Source organism: Pelodiscus sinensis, chromosome 13 (assembly GCF_049634645.1).
Source record: "Pelodiscus sinensis isolate JC-2024 chromosome 13, ASM4963464v1, whole genome shotgun sequence".
Lineage (NCBI taxonomy): Eukaryota > Metazoa > Chordata > Testudines > Trionychidae > Pelodiscus > Pelodiscus sinensis.
In genome coordinates, this window is record NC_134723.1 from 18,996,718 (window position 1) to 19,024,127 (window position 27,410).

At 46.4% G+C, this 27,410-nt stretch overlaps 1 protein-coding gene across 4 annotated transcripts in view; it reads right to left on the bottom strand.

Moving 5' to 3' along the window:
* Positions 1-9,227: 9,227 nt before the first annotated feature.
* Positions 9,228-27,410, bottom strand: part of RAB41 (RAB41, member RAS oncogene family) — a 29,854-nt gene continuing 11,671 nt past the window's right edge. The window contains exons 4-8 of one of the 4 annotated variants that reach the window (XM_075940795.1): positions 19,223-19,328; positions 18,847-18,958; positions 14,463-14,556; positions 12,957-13,023; positions 9,228-11,720 (exon numbers count right to left, since the gene is read on the bottom strand). In XM_075940795.1, the coding sequence (XP_075796910.1) occupies positions 11,656-11,720; positions 12,957-13,023; positions 14,463-14,556; positions 18,847-18,958; positions 19,223-19,328 (444 nt within the window). In that variant the 3' untranslated portion in view covers positions 9,228-11,655. Of the gene's footprint in view, positions 11,721-12,952; positions 13,024-14,462; positions 15,191-18,846; positions 18,959-19,222; positions 19,329-27,410 lie in introns of those variants that run through there. The other 3 variants (XM_075940797.1, XR_012906873.1, XM_075940796.1) reach the window with 3 other exon arrangements.

The following is a 27,410-nucleotide window of genomic DNA, read 5'->3' on the forward strand; positions in this document are numbered from 1 at the left end:
CACCTGCCGCCTCGTGACTGGTGAGATTTTAAAAACCGATGGCGGGTTCGGAAGTACATACCATCGGGAACAGGCCGCACCCCACGTGGGCATAAACTGGACGGCGCTCGGATTGGCTGCTAGGATGGAGTGTCGGGTGGCGATTGGCTCTTCACAAGGACCAGCTGAGCAGCGCGTACACCCCACAGGACTGCTCAGGTGAGACAGGGCAAGGTGCTCCGTGGACATGTCAGGTTGCAGCTGCGCCAGGTGGTCTGCGCTAGGCGCGCTCCCTTTGACTTGGTGCTGCGGCCCGACGGGCTATGGCTTATTCACAGTCCTCGTAATGAGCCATGTCAATGTTAGGGTTTTAAAAACAACAGCAAATGGTCCTGCAGCACCTTAAAGACTAACACATCTGTACACACATATACATATGTAGATACTATCGCAGGCACAGCCCGCTTCTTCAGAAGAATGGAGCAAGGAGTCCAGAGGTACAAATACATAGCAGAAAAAGAGAGGGGATGGGGAGGGAAAGAGAAAAAAATCTTGTCACTTAGAGTGTTTGTGGTAAATAAGGCTAACAGAGTGGGCTGTAAGTGCCTGATACTTATTTTTTTTATGTCATTAGGGTGTTGAATATAGTGGCCCATCTTGTTCATGTCTTTGTTCAAACCTTGATTAAATGTGTCAGATTTGCAAATGAAGGCAAGCTCAGCAGTTTCTCTCTCCAGCTGTTTTTTTAAATTGCTTTGTAAGGGTAGGGTCACTTTTAGATCCATTAATGAGTGTCTGGGCAAGTTCAAATGTTCCCCCACAGGTTTCTCTATGTTACCATTTCGACTATCAGACTTGTGTCCATTAATCCTTTGTCATACTGTCCAGTTTGGCCAATATACCTGGCAGAGGGGCATTGCTGGCACATATCACATTAGTGGATGTGCAGTTGTATGAGCCTCTGATGTGGTGGCTTATGTGATTAAGTCCTGTGATGATGTTTCTTGTATAGATATATGGACAGATCTGGTATCAGATTTTATTTGCAGGGGCAGGTTACTGAGAAATCCAATGCCAACTCTGTCATTTTCAAATTTGACACATTTAATTAAGGTTAGAACAAAAACATGAACTGAATGGGTGGATAAAGTCAATCCCCTAATGACATTGAAAGCTAAGTATCAAGCTTTTATAGCCCACTCTATTAACCTTATTTAGCAGACACTATAATTGACAAGATTTTTTTTCTCTTTCCTGCCCCATCTCCCCTCTTTTTCTGCTATTTATTTGCACTTCTGGACTCCTTGTACCATTCATCTGAAAAAGTGGGTTGTGCTCTGGAAAGCTCTTGATACTATTTATATTTTTGTTTGTCTCCAAGGTGCTGCAGGACCATTCATTGTTTGTTTGTATCTTTTTTCGGTTACAGACTAAAACAACTACCCCTCTGAGAATTCCAGTGGAGCTCTATGGAGGAAGTTCTTCATATTTTGCCCTGGGATCCCATGCTGGTTTATTGTCCATTTCTGCTTTCTCACTTACCTTCTTTCACTTCTCCTAAGGTTAAACACACGTTTTCTTCTTCCCTTTTACACAGGAGAATCACTTGTGCTTTGAGAAAATTTCTTTCTTACTCTTTGTTCCAGATGTAGACACTGACAGAAAGTGTGTTTCAGTTCTTGTTCTCCACTCTCTGTGAAAGTGAGGAGTCCAGGTCATAAAAATTACTGATTTGTAATGATAGAAACAAAACAAATAACACACCCTAAACTCTCTATTTAAAAAAATCTTAAAATTGCTCGTCAAGTGTGCAGTAATCAGAAAAGGCCAGAATTAAGACTGCCTGTAAAACCCATCAGTCCTCCCCTTAATTCTGTCTCCTTGCACATATACACTATGTTACATAATCACATAGGCTACGTCTACACTGGCCCCTTCTTCGGAAGGGGCATGCTAATTTTGAAAGTGGGAATAGGGAAATCCGCGGGGGATTTAAATATCCCCCGCGAGATTTAAATAAACATGGCCGCCGCTTTTTTTCCGGCTTTGGGAAAAGCCGGAAAAAAGCGTCTAGACTGGCCCGATCCTCCGGAATAAAGCCCTATTCCGGAGGATCTCTTATTCCTACTTCAAAGTAATCCCCCGCAGATTTCCCTATTCCCACTTTCAAAATTAGCATGCCCCTTCCAAAGAAGGGGCCAGTGTAGACGTAGCCATACTGTTTTTCTGCAGGAAACTGTCTCATTCGGTACTAGTGGGCAGTGTTCACTTATTGATTCAATATTTTGTTTTGTCCACATTGTTTAATGTGGTTCTAGGTCCTATTTACTGCACTTTAGTCAAACCCTGGTCATGAGAGATTTTTTTTTTTTAATGTCCTCTGGGGCTTTTTTATGAACTTATCTTCTCTTTTTGTTGTTGTCTCTGAGAGGGGTGTCCGTACCTTCTCTGGTATGGATAGTATCTCTTGCACCAAAAGGGGTGTGTGTACCACTCCAGGGTGTGGAGCGTAGACCGGGAATCTTTTACAGAGTGGAGGACCTCATCCGTCTTTTCTGCAAACAACTTGTTTTTGTCAAATGGGAGGTCTTCCACTTTAGTGTGAAGCTCCTTTGGGACTGCTGCGGAAGTAAGCCAAGATGAATGCCTCATCGCTATTGCAGTCGCAGTGGTGCGGGCTGCTGTGTCCACCACATCCTGCAAGATCTGCAAACTCGCTCGTACCACTGCAAAACCCTCTTGCACAAGAGGGAACGCTTGCTTTCTGGCAGGTATTGAAGAAGCTGTGCTATCTTTTCATAATTGTCAAAGTTGTGATTCGGTAACAAGGCGACATAATTAGAAATGCGTAGGAGCAGGGTTGCCGAGCAATATACTTTTCTGCTGAATAGGTCTAGCTTTTTGACATCTGGTGTTGTCTTATACTGTGGTGTTTTGGCCCGCTCTTGTGCTGCGTCTACCACCAGTGAGTTTGGCTGTGGGTGATTAAAGAGGAACTCAAGATTCTTGGACGGGACAAAATATTTTTTGTCCGCTCTCCTGCAGGTTGGTGGCACTGAAGCTGGTGTCTGCCAGATGTAGGCTGCTTCTCTTCTGGGTCCCCTCACGTTGTCCAGCAGTCATCCTATTGGGGTCTAACACCTTGTCCAGCAGCAACATCTTGAGGCGCATTTCTCTGTCACAGCGGGTGCGGGCTGTCATTTTTGAGCAGTGCCCACATTTTTGGGGAATATGGTTTTCCCCTAAACAGCATATACATGCTGAATGCCCATCTGAGGCTGGCATGGGCTCGCTGCATAGGGCACACTTTTTGAAGCCTGAAAATCCAAGCATGACTGGGTTAAACTTTTCCTCCTGTGAAAAGCCTTATCTGTTAGACTCCTGTGGCTAAGGCTGTTAGTCAGTGACAGCAGGAAGCCTGGGGAAGCCCTGATTTTAACAAAATGTTAACAAGTTGGTTTTTTGTTTTGGGGGTTTTTTTGTAGCTAACTAAGAGAGCAGTCAACAAAGGGTTAACTATTTACAAGTAATTAACTACAGATCCCCTGAGGGGACTGAGAAACTATTGAAGGGATGAAGAGAGAATTGGAGCTCCATCTGTGGCCAGTGACAGTTGAGAGGAACTGAGAGGAGAGCCCTGTGCGTGCAAAGATCAAAGGGCGCATGCTGCACACCAGGCATGCAGGACCCGGTTGAATACAGCTATTCAAAGCCTCTGAGCTGCAGCCAGGAGGAGCCCAACACCATGAGTGGAGCACCCATGGGGACCACTGGAAGAAGAACCTTGAGTTGAGTACTGAGCTATCTTTAGAAATCTCATGCTGGTACCTTCTTTCCATTTGATCAAATCTTCACTAAAAGCATGAGTGGTCCATGAAGGCAGGGCTGGGGGAGGCAAGCCCTCAGCCCCATCACAGCCCTGCTTCTGCCCTGCTCCTTCTATCAAGGCCCTGCCCCCACAGGAGCCAAGCTGCCTTCCACCTACCCCAAAGCACAGGGAGGGCAGGCAACGCACTGCCCCAGTCTCCCCAGCCCCGGAGAACAGGGAAGCGGGTGCTCCAGGGCAGCAATACTCTGCCACCAGTATGCCCACAGTAGGCATAGGTATAGGTGGGCCTAGCTTGGCTATTATACCGAGAGGCACAGAAACAGGACAGCATGATGAGAGAGAAGGTGAGTGTCACACAGTGACAGGAATTTGGGCGTGTGTGTGATTGTAATGAGTCTGGGACAGCAACATGGCCTCCCTCTGACCCAGAAGAGGCAGGGGCCCTCTAAGACCCCTTGGTGGGTAGGTCCAGCCTCACCTAGCCCTGCTCACGGGAAGCTGGAAGGCAGGACTAAGAGTATAAAGCTTAGAGCTTAGTCAGCACCTAGTAGCCAAACAGGCCAGATGCTTGGCTTCAGCTCTTGCAGTGAAGGGCTCAGCTGCACTGCCCCCAATGGGAGGACTGGGTTGGGCCGCCAGGACCCCTGCTGGCCCCCAATCCCTGGCCCAAGCTGCTGCGACCGCTGCCAAGGCCTGAAGACATGCCAAGCCCTTCGGGACTTCTGCTGGACCAGCCTACCAGGGCCCTTACCTGAGCTGGAACCCATGGATACTCTGCCAGCCCCTCCATCGCCAGCAGACCCCGAGGAGCAGCGCCGAAGCCTGGTAGACCCCCAGGTGGAACTAGGAAGCTGCCCAGGGATAGCCAACCCTGGGGTGGCTGAGGAGATGGTGATAGGGTGGGCAGTTCTTTGTGGGTTGGATCCCTGCTGACCCACAGACCTAGTTGGCATGTAGCAGCCCGGATCCCTGCCAACCCTGTGGCTGCAGCGCTGCCACTATCAGGGCCCTGCTCTGGGATGCAGTTGAGTGACTGGGCCTGCGTCCCCCTGCCATCCCTTCCCTTGGGTGGCAGCTCCCCCTGTGGGGAAAAAACCCCTGTGCTTGTCGGCTCTCCACTAGTGAGGAGACCGGACCCCTGCTCAGCTGGGACCCAGCTGAAGCTCTAAACCAGTGGTTCCCAACCTTTTTCAGATGGGGACCCATTTTGACAATTCAGGAATACTTGGGTGACCTAAGGCCATTCAAAAATGGGGGTGGGGGAGAGAGGGAGGGCAGAACCACCCAGAGAGACACTTGGTGACCCTTTTGAAATGTAATAGTAACCCATATTGGGGTCCCGACCCATAGGTTGGGAAACCCTGCTCAAAACTGTTGAACTGCTCCTGGTAAATGTTTATTCCCCTCCCCACCCCCGTTGACCCAGGGCTGGGCCCTATAAACTGTAAACAATTGCACTGCTTGTGTAAAGCACTTGTCTATCTGCCCCGCCCTGCCCAAGGGCTGGGCCTTCTAAACGATTAGCCCAGGCTGCACCTCAGGCTGGGCCTTATACTCTGTCGCTCAGCCAACGGCTAGGCTGAGGTGTGCCGCGCAAACTTGTTGGCCACTGTGACACCGCAACTGCCCTCTGGCGGGGCACTCCAGGGAATCAGCCTGGCCTCCCGCTGACCTTGGATCCTTTGCAGTGTTGTGATAAGAGATTATGTGCTGGCTGCTGAGGAAATTTGGGGCTTCTGAGCTGTCTTAAAAAGACTCACTCCTGAGCCTTGTCTCCCTCCCCCGCTCTGCAGAGATAGGGATAGGAGTGCCATCAGCACCCTCTAACCCTCCCTTGTACAGTGAGCAGATGGCCCCGGGAGCACAGAGGTGCCTCAGGACAGAGCAACATTGGGGGAGGGGTGCCTGCAGTCTCTGCTACTCCAGTATGAAAGGTGCAGAACACAATATTCTCCTGAGTCTACAAAGCAAACACTGGGAGAAATTACCTTTCAGCGCAGCTACAATCTCATTTTGGCTGGTACGGGCTGGGAAAGTTAGTGGGGTTGGGGGAAGCATTGGCTGGTAACTGCACAGACCCAGGGGTTTTCCTGGCTATCACTAGATGTGCAGCCTGGGAATGGAGGGACAGATTTAAACAGGAAAACGTCACCCCAATTTGGAGCTGGAGAAGGGAGGGTACAGCAGCAGCAGAATTGTGCACACACTGCATGGCACAAGCTGCCACCATAACCTCCATTTATCTTGCTGTGTGACTTTAAAGCGGCAGAGAGCCCCACAGCCCTTCACCCCAGTGCCCAGCAGAGGATTTGAAAAGACCCACCATGGGGGCTCTCATTGCTGCTATTGCCACTCTTAAAAGTAGCAGGGAGCTCTGCCCCTCCCCTGCTACTCTGCAGACCTGAGCACGGGGGCTTAAAGCAGCAGGGATCTCTTGGCCCCCTCTCACCATGCTGTTTCACGGATCCAAGGTCCAGGACACCCTATAGCCACTGCCACAGCAGTGCTATTTAAAAGAAACAGGGCAGGGCTGCCACAGCAGCAGCCAGGGTCCCCTTACGTCTACCAAGAGCAGGTACAATTGCCCCCTTTGCCCTCCCCTGTTGACGGGCCTATTCCCTGTACACCTGGGATTTTCCCACCACTGCTCCTGAAGACCATCTATCTGCTTGCCTCCACCCACCTGCTTACCCTGGTATTGCTGCAGCAAAAACTCCAATTTTGCAAGCACAGGTGGGTTTGTGTCCTCTTGGACATCCCCCCAATTCCCTTCCCCTCCGTTTGCATTGGGCTAATGGGCCTCCTCCAGCCAGCCCACCCCCATTCTAGTCCCACAAGTGGAGACAAGGTCTAGCAGAAGGCTCTATGAAGGTACTTGATATTTTACCCCATGCACCCATGCCAGTTTATTGTCCATTTCTAGCTCAGTCACATGCTGCTTTCTTACTCCCCTTTCTTTCACTTCTCCTAAGGTTAAGCACTTTTTTTCCTTCTTCCTCACACTGAGGAAACCTGGTGAACCTCCAGCAAAAAGAGAATGGAGTTTTTCTAGCTAGGATTGCACTGACTTGCAGTACTGTCCTGAGTCTTCCTCTGGAAAGGACAGACTAGGCCTGGTGTCCACTCCTACTTTCTGTGGTAGTGTAGGTATGCTGGAATGAGGCATGCTAGGAGACACTTCCTCCTCCACCACTGATGCAACCAGCAGGTCATTTGTCTTCAGCAAGACCTCTCTGAGCTACAAGTCTTTTACCAGGACCTCATTAGAGCCTAGAAGCTAGTTTCAGCAACCAGGTCTATAGCAACCATGGAGTCTGTGTGTGGGCGGGGGGAGGGGGATCTCGCCATAGAATCCCTGCAACACAACCCTTTCTCTGCATGCAGTTCGTGGCATCCCCTTGGTGCAGGAAAGGTTTGCCCCTGGTGGGTGCCACAAGAATTGGAGACCTCTCGGGCTACGATTGGAAAGACTGAGTAGATCCCATGGCATTGGGCCTGTTCATGGGTCTCCCATGCTGCATGTCCTCCATCTTGTGCTCCAGGAGGCAAAGCCAGCCTTGCCTTCCACTTATCTCATTGTTCTCAAGCAGGTTCTTTCTGCTTACACTTGATCCCCTAGAACTCATTAGGCCCCTACCCCATGATACCATCCAAATTGGCTCAATGATGGTCTGTCTCTACAGCATGACCAGAAAACATTGATACATGCTAATGCTTCACACCATCCACTTCCTCACACTTACGTCCCATCCCACTTGAAGGGGTGGGCTCTGCTGCTGCCTGAGGAGGGTGAGGAACCTTGGTGAGCCAGCCTGTACTCCACTCTGGTCCTACAGACAGCCAGGCATAGCAGTTGGCAGCTCCTCCATGGAGCCATCAGCAACGCGTGACACCTGTCCTTTCTGTGGTGAGAGGGATATCCTGGCACACATTTATGGAGGGTGTGTCAGATTGGCTCCTCCAGAAATTACTGAGCTGTTTGCGTTTCTCTACACACCTCATCACGCACACCCCATCGGTGGCACCACACTCTTGTGAAATGCCTCATCAATTTCCCTCAGGTGCTGACCAAGATGTCCGCCCATCACTCCAGGAGAAAGAACCTGGATGGAGGTAGGGGTGGAAGTGACTAATCGACTAGTCGACTATCCAATAAGCAAAAGCTTATTGGATAGGCAAAACACTGGTTGACTAGTCATTTCCGCTCCCCCCCCCCCCCCCGCTGCCTCTATCACAAAGAGGCAGCGGGGGGGAGGGGGGAGAGAAAGGGGCTGCTGGAGGGAGCTGGCTTAAAAGCTGGTTCCCTCCAGCTCCGTGGGAGTGGGGGCAGAGGTGCAGCGGCAGCCAACTTTGAAATGTACAAGAGTCCCCGCTGGGGCTCTTGTTCATTTCAAAGTTAGAATGCCGTGTGGAACCCCTGGGCTCCATGCGGGTGCTTCCGCTTTGCCGCCGAGACTCTTGTACATTTTGAAGGCAGAACGTGGAAGTTCTTATCAACCAATGAAATACAGGCAGTCCCCGGGTTACGTACAAGATAGGGACTGTAGGTTTGTTCTTAAGTTGAATCTGTATGTAAGTCGGAACTGGCGTCAGCCGCTGCTGAAACTGATCAGTTTCAACCACGGCTGAATCTGGATTCCAGTTCTGACTTACATACAGATTCAACTTAAGAAACCCAGGCTTCCCCAAGTCAGCTGCTGCTGAAACTGACCAGTGGCTGATTCCAGGAAGCCTGGGGCAGAGCAACTCTGCCTCGGGCTTCCTGGTCAGCACCTCCTATTTCTGAGGCTGCTTGGAAATGAGCAACTAACATTTCTGCCTCTCCTTTCTTTGACAAATGGCACACATGAATTTTCTTTTCCCAGAAGTGGTACACACTGGTTAGAGCAGGAGACAGTGGGTGTTGGGGCTGGGAGTCAGGACTCCTGCAACCTACTCCCAAGCCTATGACCAACTCACCATCATCTGAAGGCACTGCAGTTTTCTCTCAGAGCCTTGGCTTTCCCATCAACTACACAATACTTTTTATTCACAGTTGGTTTGTAAAGTGCTTTAAAACTATGCAACTGCTAGGCATGCTTTCATAGTTCACATTGAAGTGGATGAAACTAGTTCATTTACTTTTTGTACACCCATCTCTAAGAATGATTAGAGTTATAGGACGAAGTACAATACTGATTGCACAACCTCCAGGTAGAAACAGTAACTTAACCCAAAGGCTCTGAGAGGTTCTTTGAGACATACTAAGAATCCAGAAGACATTTTTCAAGCAACCCATAAAGCCTGGCTGAATATGCATGGCTGGATAATGGCATTTAGATGGAACAGCCTGTTACCTGTTTCTTCCACAGATAAATTGGCAGGGGTAGAGGCACTGAGTAAAATGAATGGCGGCAACAGCACTTAAACACAGAAAAGGTGTTGGTGAAATAACTTTATTTAGTGTGATACACGGCTGTGGTCAGACAGTCGTTATTCATATTAATAGTCACACTTACTTGGCTAACAGCTAGGAGACAGCAGGGCCAGAGACACACACTCACTATTATGCACATTCATAGGGAAGGCAGTGGAAAGTGAACTATTTTATTTCACTATGTTTTCCCTCCCAATTACTTATTCTCCCCTTCATATCCTCTTCCCCCAAAAAAGAAAGTCCAGTGACTCGAGAGAACAATACAACACAGTGGCAGGATATGTCTGCCAGTAAGAAGGGGAGAGCGGAACCTGTTCTACTGCAGACACAGACACTGACAGAACATCAGCAATTCCCACACAACAGGGAGTATATACATAGTATGGGGACAGGGCTTCACCCTCGGGTGGGTTCTAGAGGACTCAGACTAGGTGACTGAGGGCTTCAGATAGGAAAAAGGGAACACTCCAGAATAGGAAGAAGAAACAAAGAACAAAACATGTCAGCTTCTCCCTGCTGATCAGCTCATGGAGAGGAAGGGACAATGCTGACCACATACCAAATGTATCTACCTTAACAACCAGTAGCTTGGTGCTCCATGGCCAGTAAGTGAACACAACTGGAAGAGCCAATCCTGACATTATGGGTATTCCCAAAAGGGAAATCTCAGCTATCAGGGATCAAGTTAGTTCATCCAGATAAGTGACAATTCTTCCCTCTTCCTGTATAGGACACAGGATTCATGAAAAGGGCATTAACTGAAGGGGTGACCAGGTAGTATACCAGGGGCATACAATTTTTACTGCTGCTTCCCACCCAAGTCCCTGCTCTACTGCTCTCTCTCTCCTCACTTTAAGATGTACCCTAACACCACTACCAGGCAGTCAAATGGATGATCTATCAGGATGTCTCCATCTTTTCTTTGTACATCGGACAAGCCTGATCACAGCAGGGTTCTGAATGAGCACAGAGGTAAAAATCACTTAAAAATCCCCCTTAAAACCATCGTAAGAATCACTAGGAGATGTTCTCTCTACTGAAACTGATGGAACAGAAGTGGCCACAAAAATCAACACATCCCCATATTTAATCCAATCGTCATCCCCTTTTGATGGTGGGAAACAAATCAGTTCCGAACTGCTTGTCCCGATGCTGGGACTGATGACCTACCATCTTCCCCACATACAGGGGTAAGGAGGTTCTCCAGCAAAGGCCACTGCAAGGTTATGGGCAGACATGTTCTATTTCCTAGGCTATATAATAGATAGTTTAAAAAAGTAAAACTGCTGTTCCACTAGAATGAATTTTGGTGACACGAGATGCTCAGTTGCCCTTCCACTACATTGGCTGGAGCGGCAGGCACTGTGACCTGAGCCACTTCTGCAGTGCAAGCTCTATTTCTGTATAACTAGCAATTATACAGCTTGTATCCTGTCTGGCTAGCAGACAGCAAGCTGCGTATGCTCCGCAAGAAACGCACCTTGTACGTCTGCAGGTGACAAGAACCAGAAGGGGACCTGGGATGCCCAGTCCTAATATGCCATCCTAGTGATACAGTCTAGATGTCAGCTGCAGCTTGCAGATAGAGCCCAGGACATCAACAGAGGAAGTCAGGCGGGCTGCCCACAGAGACTGACTGCTGTAGCAAGTCTGTCTATCCTCCTCCCCTGCAGCTGTCAGCATTCCCCAGGGTAAAGGCTCCCACTGAAGCCAGTGATCCTGGGGGATTCTACCCTCCACAGGTCAAAGGAAGCAAACAATCAGTGGCTTGTGCTACAGCAGATCGGGAATAGAAGTGCTCATGTAGGAAGTGAGAAGGGCAGGGAAACTCCTTCTCACAAACCTCAAAAGAGAAGACTCAGGACTTGGCCAAGACCAACCACAGGAGGGAGGAACTGGAAAGCTAGTACTGTGCACGCTCTGCAGGGAGCAAAAGAGAGAGACTAGATCACCGCCAACTGGCAAACAGACTGAGTAGTTTTAAAGGAGAAGCCTGGGGGGGAGGAGAGGGAGTGGAAACAGGAGAGAAAACATTACTGGAGTGAAAGGAAAACTGACAATTGGGGAGATGGAAAACCAACCCCCAGATTTATTTTTGTTTTCCCTAATGTGGCAGCTTTTCTGTCACATTCACAGGAACATACACCTGTGCAGATAGGCCCAAGGTGTGGGATGGAGTAAAGGGCACCGTGGTGCCAAAGTGCAACAACTAAAAGGGGACAAGACATTCATTCTGCACTCAGGGCTCATACCATGCACTAGAAGGGGCAGCCAGGGCTGTTCCCCACCAGCTAACAGCGAGCTCGCTCACTTAGTAGATTGATTAGCTGTTTCTTCAGTTCACAGAAAGTAGATTTGCCTAGCCAATGAGAAGTGATGCTCTTCAGTGAGACTGGCCAATCAGGGAAAGTGTTGCTATACAATGGGCACTTTAGCAGGAGCAGCCGCTCTCCGTTACTGGCTGCTCAGGAGGTTTCTCTAGCTTGATGTCAATCACTGGAAAAAAACAAGTTAAGGAGAGGTCATGGCCAAAGTCATGGGCAAAGCATCACAATACAACTCAAGTCCAATAAATCACACAAAGCACAGACTTTACCTAATCCAGAAATTGGGGATTTCTATAGTTAAGAACTGGGTACCAAGAGCAGTCACCTAGTGGCTTGGTACACAGGCATCAACACCAGGAACTATGAGGTTAATTTTTTGAAGCAGACATCTCCAGAGCCAACAGTTGGCTGAAGGCATAGGTAGAGTGCTGCTGCCTCTGTGAAGGTCAAGGCTGGAAAAAGAAGTATTAAAATAACAGCTATAGATTGACATCTGACAACCAAGGCTGCTGCTGCTGTTATAACAGTTGAACCAGGATACATGGGCCAGTACAGCACCTACTCTCCCTAATAGAAGCCAGCAAATTGACTACAGCATGTTAGCAACTTCCTGTAGTTTTAAAATAGTGTGACCTGAGATTTGGGGCATTTACACTATAAATCTGAACCGGCCTTTCTCCATAAACAGCTTATGGCAAATCACTAGCCCTATGAAGCATGCTTCTCAAGGACCCCTGACAGTCTCCACTCCCTGCTATATTACCAGGTTTGTGCACGTATGGAGTCACTAGTAACTGTTAGAGCATTAGATGGATAGATGGGCAAGTCATGGATTTCTATGGACTGTTGCTTTGGCAAAGGCTATGTTCCTGCCCCTCAGTCTGAGATAGTCATTTAGGGGCTGAGTTTGATGAGCTCTAGCTAAGCCCCACTTGACAGTTTTCTCTCCAATAATACTGATTAGACTCTCAGTCTCCCTTCTGGAGAAGGGAAGATGCATTAGCAGAAGATGCACACTGAAGAGCACACTGGCTTCACCCAGCACTGTCCGAAGAATGTCTGCATCAACCAAGAAATATTACAAATCGAAACACATTACACCCCAAGCTTAGACAGCAAAAGCTCAATACTGGCCCCAGTGTAACGAGTGGCCAGGGACACTTGGCTACAGCTCCTCCATTTACACATGCAGGTGAGCATTATAATATAAAGGTTACATCACTGCAAAGCATAAGTAACTGAATCAAGGTCCATGCCCACCCTCAATCTGTCAAGGACAGCAAGCCAGCTGTCCTTGTGTGAAGTCTTCCACCAAGCCTGTTGCCCTGCAGCATGTTGCGCTGGCAACAAGGAAACCTTGTTAATTCTTGCAATAAGAAAGCTACTGAGTAGCAGACAAGGATACTGTCTTCTTTGCTCTTCTCAGGTGTGCTATCCATCCCAGGTAAGGCAGCAGCCACACGGCGGAAAAGCTGAAAGGCAGCAACCACAACAACAGGTGAATGCACAGTTTATCAAAAGCAGTAAATGATTACAATCTTAATTTTCTCTCTACAGTTACTGTTGGAAAGCCAAGGTTTTGCCAAGAGTTAGAGACAAATTTTAGACAGGACTGCAGTAATTAACACAGTCCTCGCAAAATATATCTTCAGGATTTTATTCAAACCCATTCCAAATATTGTATCAAGTTTGGTAAGCCACTGAGTATTTACAAAACACATCTTTGGTTCAGGATTTTGCTTCAGCTGGTTTTATTCTTTAACTGTACCATACCATTGTTCCACACATCACAGGATACCATGATGTTAAGAGCAGGCAGACTAATAATTCCACCCTGCACTCAATAGGGATGGAAGTGAAAGGCAGTAATTTACCATTTCATCCCCATTACTTCTGGGCATAGCTGCTGATTGTGTTCCTGGACAGCTCTATCCATTACTAAATTGATCTAGTTTGTCCAGAATGAGCTCCAGATTCTAGGGAATGACAGTGTTTAAAAGTCTACCCTTTAAGTTAAAAAAAACCCCAAGCTCTGGGGCAGTGAGCTAGGAGTGGAGGGGCTGACTTGAAAGCGCTGCACATAGCCTTTAGGGACCATCTCTTTTCTGTCTATCCATGTTCTTCCTTCCCTACATTTGACAATCATGAGTAGGGCCTCAGGTACAAGATGGCAACAGCTCAGAAACACAAAGCTGGACTTACCTAGTAGCATTAGGGAATCACAGAAATTTACACATTCCAAATAACTGCTAAACAAATAAAGTAATACTATCAAGTAGATTAGGCCCAGAATTTTACTGGTGCACAGAAATCTAGTTAAAGAGTAAAGTTAATTTACTGTTTGAGAATTCCCCAACCAAGTGGGAGGTCCTTCGCCAGACCTACTGCCCTGCAGCACATTCTGACTAGTGCAAATCTGGGCTGAGTATGTTTCCTGACAGCAGTGATGCTGGGTATACTTAAAGGCAAATATGGAACAAGGTTTAACCCTGCCCCAGCAGAAACCACAATCTGAGAAAGGAAATTCAACAGGACGCTAATTTAGCTGCGAAGGGAACACTGGTGCTTTGTTTCCAAAGCTTTCACATGCATTTGCATGTCAGCATATGCAGCAAGTATTGTTGGTGTCAGAGGTTTGGGAACAGGGTTCTCAGCTGCTAATAGGATCCCTTAGCATTACTACCTGAAGGAGTCATCCTTGGGTTGGCAGGAGAGGAAGCCTCCTCTATTTAAAGGAGGCACTGACTACCTAAAGGGAAAAATTTCAAAGGCTGAGAATATAGAGGCAGAGGGTAAAGTGGGAAATGGAGATCTGTTTGCAGCAGAAACCCCAAAAAGCAGCTCATCTCCCCCAAGCACAGTGAAGTGAAAAGTATAGAATTTGCATCCTAAGGGTGCAGTGCTGCTCTACCTGTTTCACATTGTATCCAGTCTTCGCACTTGTCTCAATAAACATCACATTCAGCTCTTTGGCTCTCTGCTCACCTTCTTCCGTAGTGATTTGTCTGGACAGACATATTCAAAGAGGAGAGAGCAAGAGAAGAAAGGACAGAAGAGAAAGCATGAGTTAGACACTTTTGTGACTGAAACACTTGTCAGCAAAGGGTTTCAATAGTCGTGCATTGTCCAAGAAGGGAGACTATAGGGCTTCTAAGCCTTTATGCCCCTCCCTCCCTTTTCCTCCTCCTTATGCACCAGCTAAGAAGGGACCAACCCAAATAAGCAGCTCAGGGAATATGTAGATTATAACCACCAATAAGGATGAATCTGTATCAGGTGTGTTTCATGTAGTAACACACTTAAGTCTCATTCATAGCCTCCTTATGGTGGGAAGGAAAGGCCACCTTCAACTGTACCTAATGCAACAGAATCAGTGTGAAGCCATGCAAAAAGCAAATCCTCCCAAGTCAACAGAAGAAAACTCTGTAAGGTGATAGGAAGGTGTCAGGCTCCAATAGGAAGTGAAATTCAAATATCAAGTACTGAGTTGCTGCTTGGGAGATAAGTACCTATAAGAGCATCCCTGACCAATGTCCTGTACATACCTGTTTCATATTATATCCTGCTTTAGCACTGGTTTCAATATACATCACATTCAGTTCTTGGGCCTTTTTCTCACCCTCCTCTATAGAAACCTGTCTACAGCAATGAGAACAAATCACAGAAAAGAAACCAAAACAAAAGGAAAATAGACAGAAATGGTGGTAGAAATTAAAAAAAAAAAATCCATGAATGAGTTGGCCGCAACTGAAATAACATTAGCATGGAAGGAAAATGTAGGCTACACAAAATAAAATGACAAATTAAGTAAATGGCTCCAGCCTAGAGGGCAGTATCTGGTTCTTACGGGCTTTATCAAGAGTCATGGCCAGGCTCAGACTGACACTAGGGCTTTGCCTAGGATTACAGGTGCAGTATTTTAACTAGTCAACATGACCTAAAGACCTAAAACTGGAGGCATGACAAGGCAGGTTGATTCTTTGACCAGAGTTTTAGTTGTTCAGTTCACATTGGCTAGCTCAAGTTAAAAGCACATCTTTATAGTTCTTTTCCTGGTCTAGACAAGGTATCTGGTACAATCTAGATTACCCCACTAGGTGAGAATTCCAAATGCCACCTGCACTCCTACTACGGATAAACTGCAAGCACAGCAAAATCTCTGGCTATCTTGTTAGGGCTTGCACAAATGATGAGCTAATATATAGGGGTGTCCCACACTTCTATACCATCAGAAAATATAATCCTGGGCAAGGTGACTGACAAGATTGCTACAGTTTGGAACCTCCCTTGTCCGGCACCCTTGGGACCTGAGTGGACTAAACCAGGGAGGAGTTTGCCGGTCTAGGGGAAGTCAAGGCTCCCCTCCTGCCCATCAATTCTGCTTCTAGGTTCCTCTCCCAGCCTTTGTCCCACTCCGGAGTGCCAGCCCTGGACACTGGGCCTGGCCAGGACTGGGCTCCCAACTTTGGCTGGCCTCTGCTTCGAGCCGCCAGGCCTCTCTGGTCCAGCAATATCAGCGGTCCAATGCTGAAGGACCAGAAAATCCCAGATTGCAGAGGTCCAATCTGTATTGTATTTTCCAGCACTGAAAAAAGACAATGGTAAATTCCACAAGCTTGTAAAAATTAAAAAGCCCAAAATCTGAGAGCCAGATGACTGATGTATGAGGCCAGAGGTATTCCAAGCACCCAGAAACAATGTAAAGAATTAATTGCTCAGGCCATCGTGTTGTTGTGACTAAAGCATGGTTCTCATGTTTAATCTAGTCCCTTTCCCTAGCTGATCAAAAGTGAGGCAGCTTGGAATCCCTGTCAGCCAGACCTTTTATTCTAGACCATCAAACTCACCATTTGATGTGTGTTTATTGACCTAGTTTAAGCTGTTCCTGCTGGGAAGAGTTTTCAATGTTCTTGGAACGTATGGTAAAATATTTATGGTAGCATCCACTGTCAGTGGGACTTTACAGAGTAAAGCTTAGCAGAAAGGAGCTTTGAAACCAAAAGTGAATTATAATAGAGCTTCAGGGGAATGAATTAGATTTGCTGGCATGAAGTAAACACAACAACGGGTCTGGTTCAGCTGACAGAGCATCTTGTCAGTACCCAAATACTAAGTAGGGATGTTAAATTTTGATTAACTAATCGAACAGTCGGTGGGCTTTCCATCAGCTATTCAATTAGTTGATAAGGACTACCAGCAGGGACTCTTGTGCATTTCAAAGTTGGAAGCTGCCACTATGTCCCTGCCCCCTCCCACGGAGCTGGAGCTGGAGGGAACTAGCTTTTAAGCTTGCTCCCGCAGCACCTTTCCCCTCCCTTTGCTGCCTCTTTCTGATAAAGGCAGCAAGTGGAAGGGAAGTGACTAGTGTGTCAACTATCCAATAAGTTTTGCTTATTGAATAGTTGATTAGTTGCTTACATCCCTAGTAATAAGCTGGCACAGTGAGTTGGAACCTAGCCTCTTTTTGTGAGTAATTCACTACTAGTTGGTTTAACAGAACTGCACATGATCTTTCCAGTGGGGCTGGAAAGCTGAACACAGCAGCAAGGCATGCTCTCCCTAGTAAAGGAGAAGTGTTAAGGGTAGACGAGGGCCAAGGAGCAAGTGAGCAGCAATATGCACATGTAAGGTTTGAGTGCCATGTTACATGAGCAGTTGTGTTAACACCAACACAATGGGGGAAGCAGAGAATGCAGACAGTAAACTCTAAAGTGATTTTTATACTTCCTGGAAATAGTAAAATAAAAAGCAGATTTAAAGGAGTCCTTTAACAGAATTGTACAGCCTGGCATCTTGTTGAGCTTCATGTCAAAGCAGAGACAACTAAATAGCCAACTGAGACTGTTTGGCTGACTGTTTACAAGTGCTTCTAGCATAGCTACCACACCAGTGAAAGAATTATGCATGACAAAGTATCTCTGTTTAAATTAATCTTATAGCTTGAAAGTCACCCAGTAGACAGAAGTATCTTGCATGCAGCCTGGGAGGAACTGTTTTAGTTTGGTAAGACTGCATTTAGTTGTGAGAGTTCCAAATGTTTTCCCCAGTTCAGTTTGTGTTTTTGACTGTACATGAATAATTCTAATAGCTTAGCTTGAAGCATTCAAATTTCCATGGCCTAGAACTCAACAGTTAATACTTGTGATATAGCTGAAGGCAACAGTTTTGAAATTGTTTAAAAATAGTGTACAGTTTAATCCCCCTAACACACTAACAATGTGAGGAGGTGCCTAGCACTCAACATACATGAGCAGACATGCTTCTGAGGTTATACACCATGAAATAAAGGCACAGCAACTCTTTGTATTTACAGTATTTCTATTGTGTCCATCATGATGGTACTTATGTGACATTTTATTTCAGTGCACTTTGTCCTTTACAGAGAGTAAATTTCAATAAATGCAATAAGCTTTCATTACACATTAAGGATCAGAATCTAAAGTTGAGATTCAGGAAGGCAAATCTCTGGTCCCTAGGATGCTAACTACCACATTGCACATACTGAAGTGTCACTGTTACAATTCATTTTTTCCTCAAAAATTGAATTGCTTTCCTTAATGTACTAGTCACACTTTAAATTAAACCTACTGAATTTGAAGAGTCAAGCTTACTTTTCACATCTCTCATTTTGGACAGCTGAGAGTGGCCAGATTCATGTTTGTTAATTGTGAGTTTATTTAATTTGCTAGTTTCAAACAATACGGTGCTGTGCTACTGCAGGGGAATTATGTTTTGTAGGAAGCCTGTCTGTTGATCTCAGGTTTTGTAAAATATGGCTTCACACATTTACATCTGAAGTCAAATTAGACTTGATAGGGCCTCTTACATTTGCCGTGCACAAAGATTCACTTAATGTTGCTGACATGCAGAATTTCCTGACTTTTTCAAAGTTGCTTTCAGTCTTATCTTCCAATCAGCAGAGTATTTTGTACCAAACAGTGAGAAAGAGGCTGTGTGGATCAGGTGAGGGTTTATATATATATATATATATATATATATATATATATATATATATATATATATATATATATATATATAGTCTGAAAAGCTTTTTCAGTAGACTGTGTTCTAATCTTGATTATTTGTACAATCTATAACAAAAGAAAGCACCTTGGACATTCTATTACAGATGTTATAGAAAAAACAGCAAGGATAGTGGGAATTTCACTAATTACAGGCCACTTAAGTCCTAAAGGGCCACTGCAGTCTGACTTAAGAACAGTTAGTGGTGCCTTTAAAAAGTAAACTAGCCATCTGCAGTCAAAATAGCCAGGTCACCAATTGCCCTCCATTACCTCTTGTCTGCCAGGTCAGTTTTATTCCCCACCAACATGATGATGACATCACTTCCTCGCTCTGTTCGCACATCGTCAATCCACTTGGAGGTTTGCTGGAATGAGTTCAGATCTGTGTGAAGCAGGGAGAATCGAGCATGTTAACTAGCAGTTCTTTCAAACAAAGGGATAATGGAACACTTCCAAAACTACCTGCATCTTTACCCATAATGTTTTGCCAATTCCCCAAACACTACACAGGTGACATCCACACAGAGAAGGAAAGAGACAGTTATGTTTCTAATGTTAACTTTCTGTAATAATTCATGACTGCATATATACTAGCTTCTCTCTCTAGCTTAGCATTTCAAATACGAGACATTAAAGTACCACTCACTTGTAATGTCATAGACTACCACAGCAATGGTGGAGTCACGAATGTAGCTGGGAATGAGGCTGCGGAACCGTTCCTGGCCTGCTGTGTCCCAAAGCTGTAGCCGAACCTGCTGGTACCAGGGCAGAGAGTACAGAAAAAGCAGAGAGAAAAAGAAGAAAGGAGAAAACTGTCCTTTAGAGACAAGGCCATTTGCCAGAATTAAATGTTTACAGCTTTCAGTATGGGAATTGGGTTCTTGCCTTGCTAACCAGCCCCTGAACGCACACAAAGAACAATGAACCTAGCTGATCTATTTTAGGCATAAGATGACCTATGAGCCCATGAAGTTCACCCTCCCACTCCCCATACCAAACCAATGAGCTCTACTTTAACACTACAGTCATTCCAACTAAAAAGGACTCTCATTGGCACTCATCAACACTATTTAACACCATGAAAGCTGGTTAATAAGTAACCTACCAGGCTAGCCTTTCCCTCCAAGGGAGGAGCAGGCTGCCTCCACAACACACCTAGCCTAAAGAGCTAGAATCTCAGATGTGAGCCCCTTGTGCAGTTCTCACATTTATTCTCAATGAAAAGGGACAAGCTCTTCAGAAGATTCATACAGCATAATGAAGATTCATACAACATAATCAACGTCTCCTAAGTATCAAGCATCCAAAAGAGGGTAATTGGGGATTTTCACATAATCTTTGATCAAGAGGTTTCAGCAAGAAAGAAAGCACATGCAGCAAACCCCAGTCCACAAATAGCATTCAATGCTCCCCTTGCAGGAAAACCTTAAAAGCAGAAACACACGCTAGTTTTATTGGTAAGAAGAGAGCAATTTCATCTCTAGCACAGCAATCATATTAGCTCAGTCAGAATACCCAAAGCACAAAGGGGCACTGCTTTGTACTAGTGTCCCCTGATGCCAGAGGAAATCCAGGATAGTGAATCCCATTCACTAAGCTACAACCGTATACCTCAAGAGTCAGGTCTGAGACTTTTACCCTAGGTCCATTCCTTAGCTTCATGATGCACTACCATGGTGTCCCACACTGCTGCTGCGACCCCCCTCCCATTCATTCATGCAGCTTTTAAACAAGATGGAAGTTTAAGCTGCTCCAATCTCTAGTCTTGTAATCATAAGCAAAGCCATAGGACGAACTACTGAATCAAAAATGGTGAGTACTGGATGGTAAAGCCAAGTAAAACTGCTGCTTGAACAATATGGGGGACCACTGGCCTACCAAACAGTTTGTGTTTGACTAGGCATAACAATTCATCATCAAGCCATGGTCTGACACTTAAAAAGGCTTCTGAGGCTGTTTGAGAAGCAAAACAACCCTGAGGTGATTGGATAAGGTGTGTATGTGTGGGGAGGGAGAAACAAAAAACCCAGAACAATTTAGCTGCAATACCGTTTACCCACCAGAAGTCAAAAACTAATGCTCAGCCAGTTTTTGGGAAAGTACAGGTTGGATCCAACCTGGTCCGGCACCCTTGGGACATGACCAGTCTCAGATGAGAGATTTTGCTGGACCAGGGGAGATAATTTCTGGCCCCCTTGCCACGGCTCCCCCAGACCTGGCCTGGCCACCAGACAGAGCCTGTTCCCTAACCCCACTGCCCCTCTCTATCCCAGGGAGCCCCGCTGTAGCACGCTGGGCTCTCAGCCACCAGCTCTCCACTGGGACTCTCTGGTCTGGTAACATGTTGCCAGACCAGAGAACCCCGGTTTAGAGAAGTTCAAAGAGTATAACAAAACCCTAAGCAGTGCTGTGCCTGGGCTGCGCTGCAGATCTTCATTCAGACATTCCCCTTCCTCAGTTTACCTCTGGTATGCACTAGTTGGCCAGACTCCTTACAGTACAAGGCAACAGAATTCAGAAGCACTACCACACTGTATGGAGAAAATGGACCTGCCTGATTACACAAAAGCCCCAAACCCAGCAGTGCCTCACTTACTACTCATGCCTACAACATATCTGAAAGATGTCATTGAGCGGTTCCAGCACTCATTCTAGATCTCTTCCTCATCACTTCCCCAAGGCCAGCTGAACTCCTGCTCTGTCAGCTTCTCTCAGCGGGCACCCACATATGTGCAACAGCTCTGCTGACCTTCTAGTCTGTTTTGACTTATTGGAGCCCTTCTAAGGGGCTTGGAGAAGCTGAAGTTGCTGTTGAGACAGACTGCACATTTATTTTATTTTGGTTAGTGTGGGGAGAATAAGGGAAACAATTATAAGATCTTTCCTATCCTCAACTCTCACCATTTCAATTGGAGCCGGGGCTGTGCCAGGGCAATCTTTCACTCCAAGGCCAAACAGAACTGTAAGCTTTTCATAGCCTGCGGCAGACCAGGATGAATAGCATTTTATGCCTCTCACATGGAAGGAGTGGGGATGCAGAAATATCATCCCAGACTTGCAGTTGTGCATCCTGTCTCTCAGACTCCAACTTCACCTACGGTTGCTCCCAATGTATATTGTTGTCTTTGTCTGCTCTAGGAGACAGCGTCTCATCCCTGGCACGGACCGAGTCCATCTACTGCAGGGCTACTCAACATGCGGACCACAGCCCTTTTGTCTGCAGCCCCTGGTGCTGTTTGGATTTATGTGGGGCTCAACATGTGGCCCATGGGTGGCATCCTTTACATATGGTCTCCACTGGGAACACGCTCCACAATGGCAAGGTGTCTCAGGCGCAGTGAGTACTGAAAGACGCAAGCAGACAGGTTGGCTGGAACAGATGGGTACAGGATGTCTGCGTTTCTAGCCTCCACGGAGCACGTGCCGGGAGCACCAAGGCATTGTGGGAATTGCTTTGTACCCATGCCCATTAGTGTGAAAGAAGCTATTGGCATATATTTGCATGTATATGCAACCACATTTAAGTTGCGGACCTCAGCATGTGCTGTAAGTATCATTGTGGCCCAAAGTTGAGTAGCCTTGCTCTAGTATAATGGGCATGCTTGTGTTAGCCTAACTGTAGACCCTTTGGTCTGGGGCAGCTAGGACCATGCCTCATCTATAATAAACCTGTCCTGGTGCCTTCAATCCTTATCTGATTTTGTGGTCTTTGGGGACTCTCTTGGAGTCTGCTGTGTTGACCATGCACATTTAGTCAACACAGTAAATGGGGGGAGCAAATGCATGAACACACGCAGTGGAATAGTTATCATCACTGATGAAGCAAGGCACCACAGCAGTGAATCCTGACTGCTACACAAATCATTGGGGGGAAATGCAACCAGAAAAGTGATCTTATTTGTTAAACATTTACGTACTCAGCACAGTCCAAGACAGAAGTAAAGGTGGTCCCCACACAAAATTCTGACCTCTAAGGATTATGGATCTGAAATTCTTGATTAAAGGAAAACTGTGAAAGAAAAATGACTGGGGCAGTGTTTTGTTTTAGGCCATGTCTACACTACAAGATAAGGTCAAATCTATAATGGCTAATTTCTGAACACCTGATTTTGCAAAGTCGAAGGCCCGTGTCCTCTATGGTAGCGTTCTCTGAAATGCTTCCAGTTCCACGCGCAGGGCCAGGTAGGCAGGCAGAATTTCAGAGTATCAATGCGTGGATGAGACGATGGTATAGAGAGGAGGGATTTAGATTTATTAGGAACTGGGGAAATTTTTAGGAAAGGGGAAAGCCTATACAGGAAGGCTGTGCTCCACCTAAACCAAAATGTTCTTATGTGATGAAGAATTTAATGTAGTCCAAAGTGGAACGTTCCCATTAAGGAGCCTATCGTCAAGAGTGATGCACTATGAGTAGCTTTGCATTCTGGGTTATGCTCCTGGTGCCTGCTGGGACCAAAACTGTGCAGCAGATGGTTATGGGTTCATGTAATCTTCATTGCATAATGCACTTCTCTAGTTCCTCCATCCTTGCTTGAGACCCACATGAAGCAGTCTTTTCATGCCCTTTTTTTCCTGGTTGCCCATACAGGTGCCACAGCAGCACAAACATAGATCCTGTTTTGCATTAAACCATTGTGATGCTGATGACTGTGTTTGTGCACCGTTGAAAGTGTACACATTGCTACACCAGGAAGAGGACAATGATGACTCTCAGTTTAGCATGGAGTTGCTGCTCATGCAAGCCCTGGCGCTGATGTAAGCACAGCCGCCAGTCAATTAAGTGGAATGCAGGTTCCAGTGCCGTGAGACAAGTACAGACTGATGGGACTGCATTTTGATGCAGAGATGGGATGATTAGCAGTGCTGCAAAACTTTCAAATGCGTATCGCCACCTTCATGGAACCTCGTGAATGGCTCTCCTCTGCCCTGAAGCACATGGACACCTGAAAGAGACCTGGTCTGACCATGGAGAAACATATGGCAGTAGCCCGCTGGAAGCTTGCAACACCAGACACCTATCAGTCAGTGGCGAACCAATTCACAGTGGGGAAATCTACAGTGGGGGCTGTTATACAAGTAGTCAAGGCAATCAATAACATTCTGCTTCAGAGGGTTGTGACTCTGGGAAACCTGGATACCATAGTTCGCAGCTTTGCTGCCATGAGATTCTTTAACTACAGTGGGGCGATAGATGGAACACATATCCCCACCTTGCCAAGAAGTACATATAGTGCAAGGGGTCTGCTCTATGGTGCTGCAAGCACTAGTGGATCACAAGGGCCATTTCACTGACATGAACATGGGATGGTCAGGAAAGATGCAGGATGCCCAGATCTTTAGGAACTCCTGCTTCTTCAGAAGGATGCACACTGGAACTTTTTTCCCCAAACAGGAAAATCAGAATTGAAGAGATGGAAATGCCAATTGTGATTCTTGGTGACCCATCCTACCCCCTGCTCCAATGGCTAATGAAGCCGTATATGGGCAGCTTGGACCCCAGTAAGGAGCAGTTCAACTACAGGCTGAGCAAGTGTAGAATGGTGGTTGAATGTGCTTTGGGGCACCTTAAAGGGTAAGTTTGGGAGTCTCTTGACTAAGTTGGACTTCAGCAAACACAACATTCCCTTTGTGGTGTGAGCCTGCTGTGTGCTTCATAATCCGTGCAAGAACAAGAGGGAAACTTATCTGGTAGGGTGAGGGGACTGAGATAGAGAACTTACCCAGAAACTTTGAGCAGCCAGACACCAGGACAACAAGGATAGTACACTACGGACAAGCACAAATCAGAAAGGCTTTGAAGGGCAGTTTTATGAATGGTCAGTTTTGAGACTCAAGCACATTAATCTCAACAAGATGCCCCTACATTTACTGTTTGCACCTTGTAATCCCATGTTCCACCTATCCATGATGGAACCTGAAAGAGCTGGGGGAGGAGGTGTGTCAGAAATGCACAAAGACAGCCTTTTGCCTCCCAAGGTCCCGCCCCCTTCCTGGGGATGGATGCTATGAAGCTTCTGTTTGCCTCCTTTGCCTTGTGGTAGGACTGCCTCAGCCCCTTTATTTTGACTCTGCACTGCTGGAAGTCCCTGGAGTATCCTTTGGCCACTAGGCAGTTTGTAATCTTTGTGTAAATGTCCATGTTTCTTTTACTGGTTCGGAGCTATGCTCAGTGAGGTTCAAGATCATCTTCACACTCTACAATGGTGCTCTTTTGTGCCCCTGGGACTTGAAATATTGGAAGTCATGGAAGTATTAGAAGCCATGGCTAAATGTGCCACAATGTGCTGCTCGCTCTGAGATGTGCTTGCAACACTGGCCATACAGGAAATGAAATTCAAACTTTTCCCAGGGCTTTTACCTGTTCACTCAGAGAGTAGAGGTGAAAGTTCTACCCAGAGAAGTCAGAGTGGAGCACAGTGGGATGCTTCCCGGAGGCCAACTACCTCAACTTTCGTCAACACTGCATCTATACTACCATAAAATCAACCAGGCAAGGTTAGGAATTGCATTATTCCTCATGAAATCAGGAATAACCAAAATAGAGTTCAGTGACCCTTAAGGTAAAAAATACAGGGTTGGTAGTGTGGACACATTGTTTAGAGAAAAAAAAATCAAACATGCAGCTAAATTCGTTGTAAACTCCTTGTGTAGACCAGGCTTTAGGTCTTATCTATACTATATTGCTTTACTGGTATAACCCTCTTTGTAACACTTCTGCAGATGAGACTTTTTGATTTCCCAAGTGATAAACTAAATCTAGAAAAGGAACTAATTCTAATAGTGGAATAAGTGTCTACCCAAGGAGTTATGCCAACACAATCATCAGTTTAAATCCACCTTTTGTTTATATCTATCATATAGACAAGACCTTCATTTTAATTTAGAGGAAGTTTGAATGATGGGTGTTTTCCCTTCAAACTTATTTACCCTTTAGAAAAGGGCCTTCAGATCTGACCTGCCAATGTTTCATCTCTGAGCCCTACACCCCTGGGAGACGGGTTGAGGTGGGGAGATGATTTTGCAAGCTGCCCACGCCTGCAAGCATTCCTCAGGCAGCTCCCACTAGCCAGTTTCTGGTCAAAAGGAGCTGCAATATTATGCAGAGGGTGGGCAGCACACAGAAGATGCACATGGCCCCAGCAGCCAGCTGCTTTGAGCAGCATTAGGGGGTACGGGAGGCAGGGAGCCTGCCTGAGTGTCCAGTGGGCTGCTGGCTGGGAGCTGCATAAGGTAAGTAACTTCTGGCCAGAGCCTACACCTGGCACTCCCCACCCTCATCCCCCCAACTCCTTGCCATAGGTCACAACCCAACCCCTCATCACAACTCCCTCCTAGACCCTGTCCCCTTCTCCTACATCCCTTCCCCAGGTCAGAATCCTTTTATGCACTCTGTATCCCAAGCTCCCTCTTGTATCCAACCTCCACTCCAGACTCTGCACCTCCTCCATTAACATAGAAAAGTGCAGCCCTTGACCACTTACCAAATTCTGGGAGTGGCCCCCCCATCAAAAATTATTGCCCACTCTTTTCCCCCCGATTCAGATTTCACTTCTTTGGAATCTTTATCATATTCCAACTAGTGCTCTACTTGTCGAGAGAAATCCTGCCTTTCTAGTGTTGAAACAAGTAGATAAAAAGCTTAAAAAAACCCTTTAAGGCCTTTTTTAATATTACAGAAGGATATAAAAAGGCATAAATCCAACTCACACACATACTTACCCTTTATGGGTCACCTTTTAAGGTTTGAGATTCAGGTAAATAGCGATCAATTATTTCCCAAATCCTTAAGAAGCTTTGATGGATTTACTTGAGACAGTGGGAAAGAAAGGACTCTGGCTACCTCTCCCAGAGGCAGCAGATCCATCCACAAAACACCTGCAGTCCTCTGGCTCTGAGCCTAGCCCCATCCCATATAGAAACGAGCAGAAGGCACAGTTACCAGCAAGGTCCCTGTGCAGGAGCTCAGGCTCAGTACCTACTTGTAAAATCAAAGACAACGACCGTGGTGGCAGAGTCACAGATGTAGCTGGCAATGAGGCTGCAGAACTTTTCCTGGCCGGCTGTGTCCCACAGCTGCAGCCTGATCTGGGAAATGGAAAAATGTGGGGTGGGGAGAAAGTGGAAGAACAGGAAAAATGGAAACAAAATATAACCAAAACCCAAATGAAATAAAAATATAACTATTTTGCAGGGGAAAAAATGCAAACAAACATTAAAAGGAAAGTTAAAATGGAACAAAAATGCAGTGCAAAAAAAAAAATTTAAAAAAATGAAGTGTGTGGATGGTACATCTCATCCATAAAATGGCCACATCTAAAATGGCAGAACCATCACACAGCCTCCATCTCTACACCAACCCACTGATCTGTGACACAGATCCTATTTTGTTTTCCTATAAAAATCACTTCTTACAGCAACCATTAGAGTTTAATCATGTGTACCTATGTCACTTCATGCGGACATTCAGACACAACAGGGCTATCCACAACGTTTGCTGCCTACATATGATTGTTTGCAGCAGGAATGTTAGAGTGTAACCCAAGGGTGGTCAATAATTTTAGCTGGGAGGCCACTTCAAAAATTTCTGAAGTGGCCTTGGGGTGCCCCAGAAGGGGTGGAGCCTTGGGCAGAAGGGGCGGGGCCAGGACACTTCCGTGCTTCCCAACCCACACTGATTGACCCTGATTGACCTGGGGGTGTGGGCAGGGGCGGATATAGGGCAGGGCGAACGGGGCGGCCGCCCCGGGCCCCGTGCTTAAAAAAGCCCCGCGCATGTACCGTGGCAAAAGGGGGGGCCCCGCGGAGTTACGCTGCCCGGGGCCCCGCAAAACAGT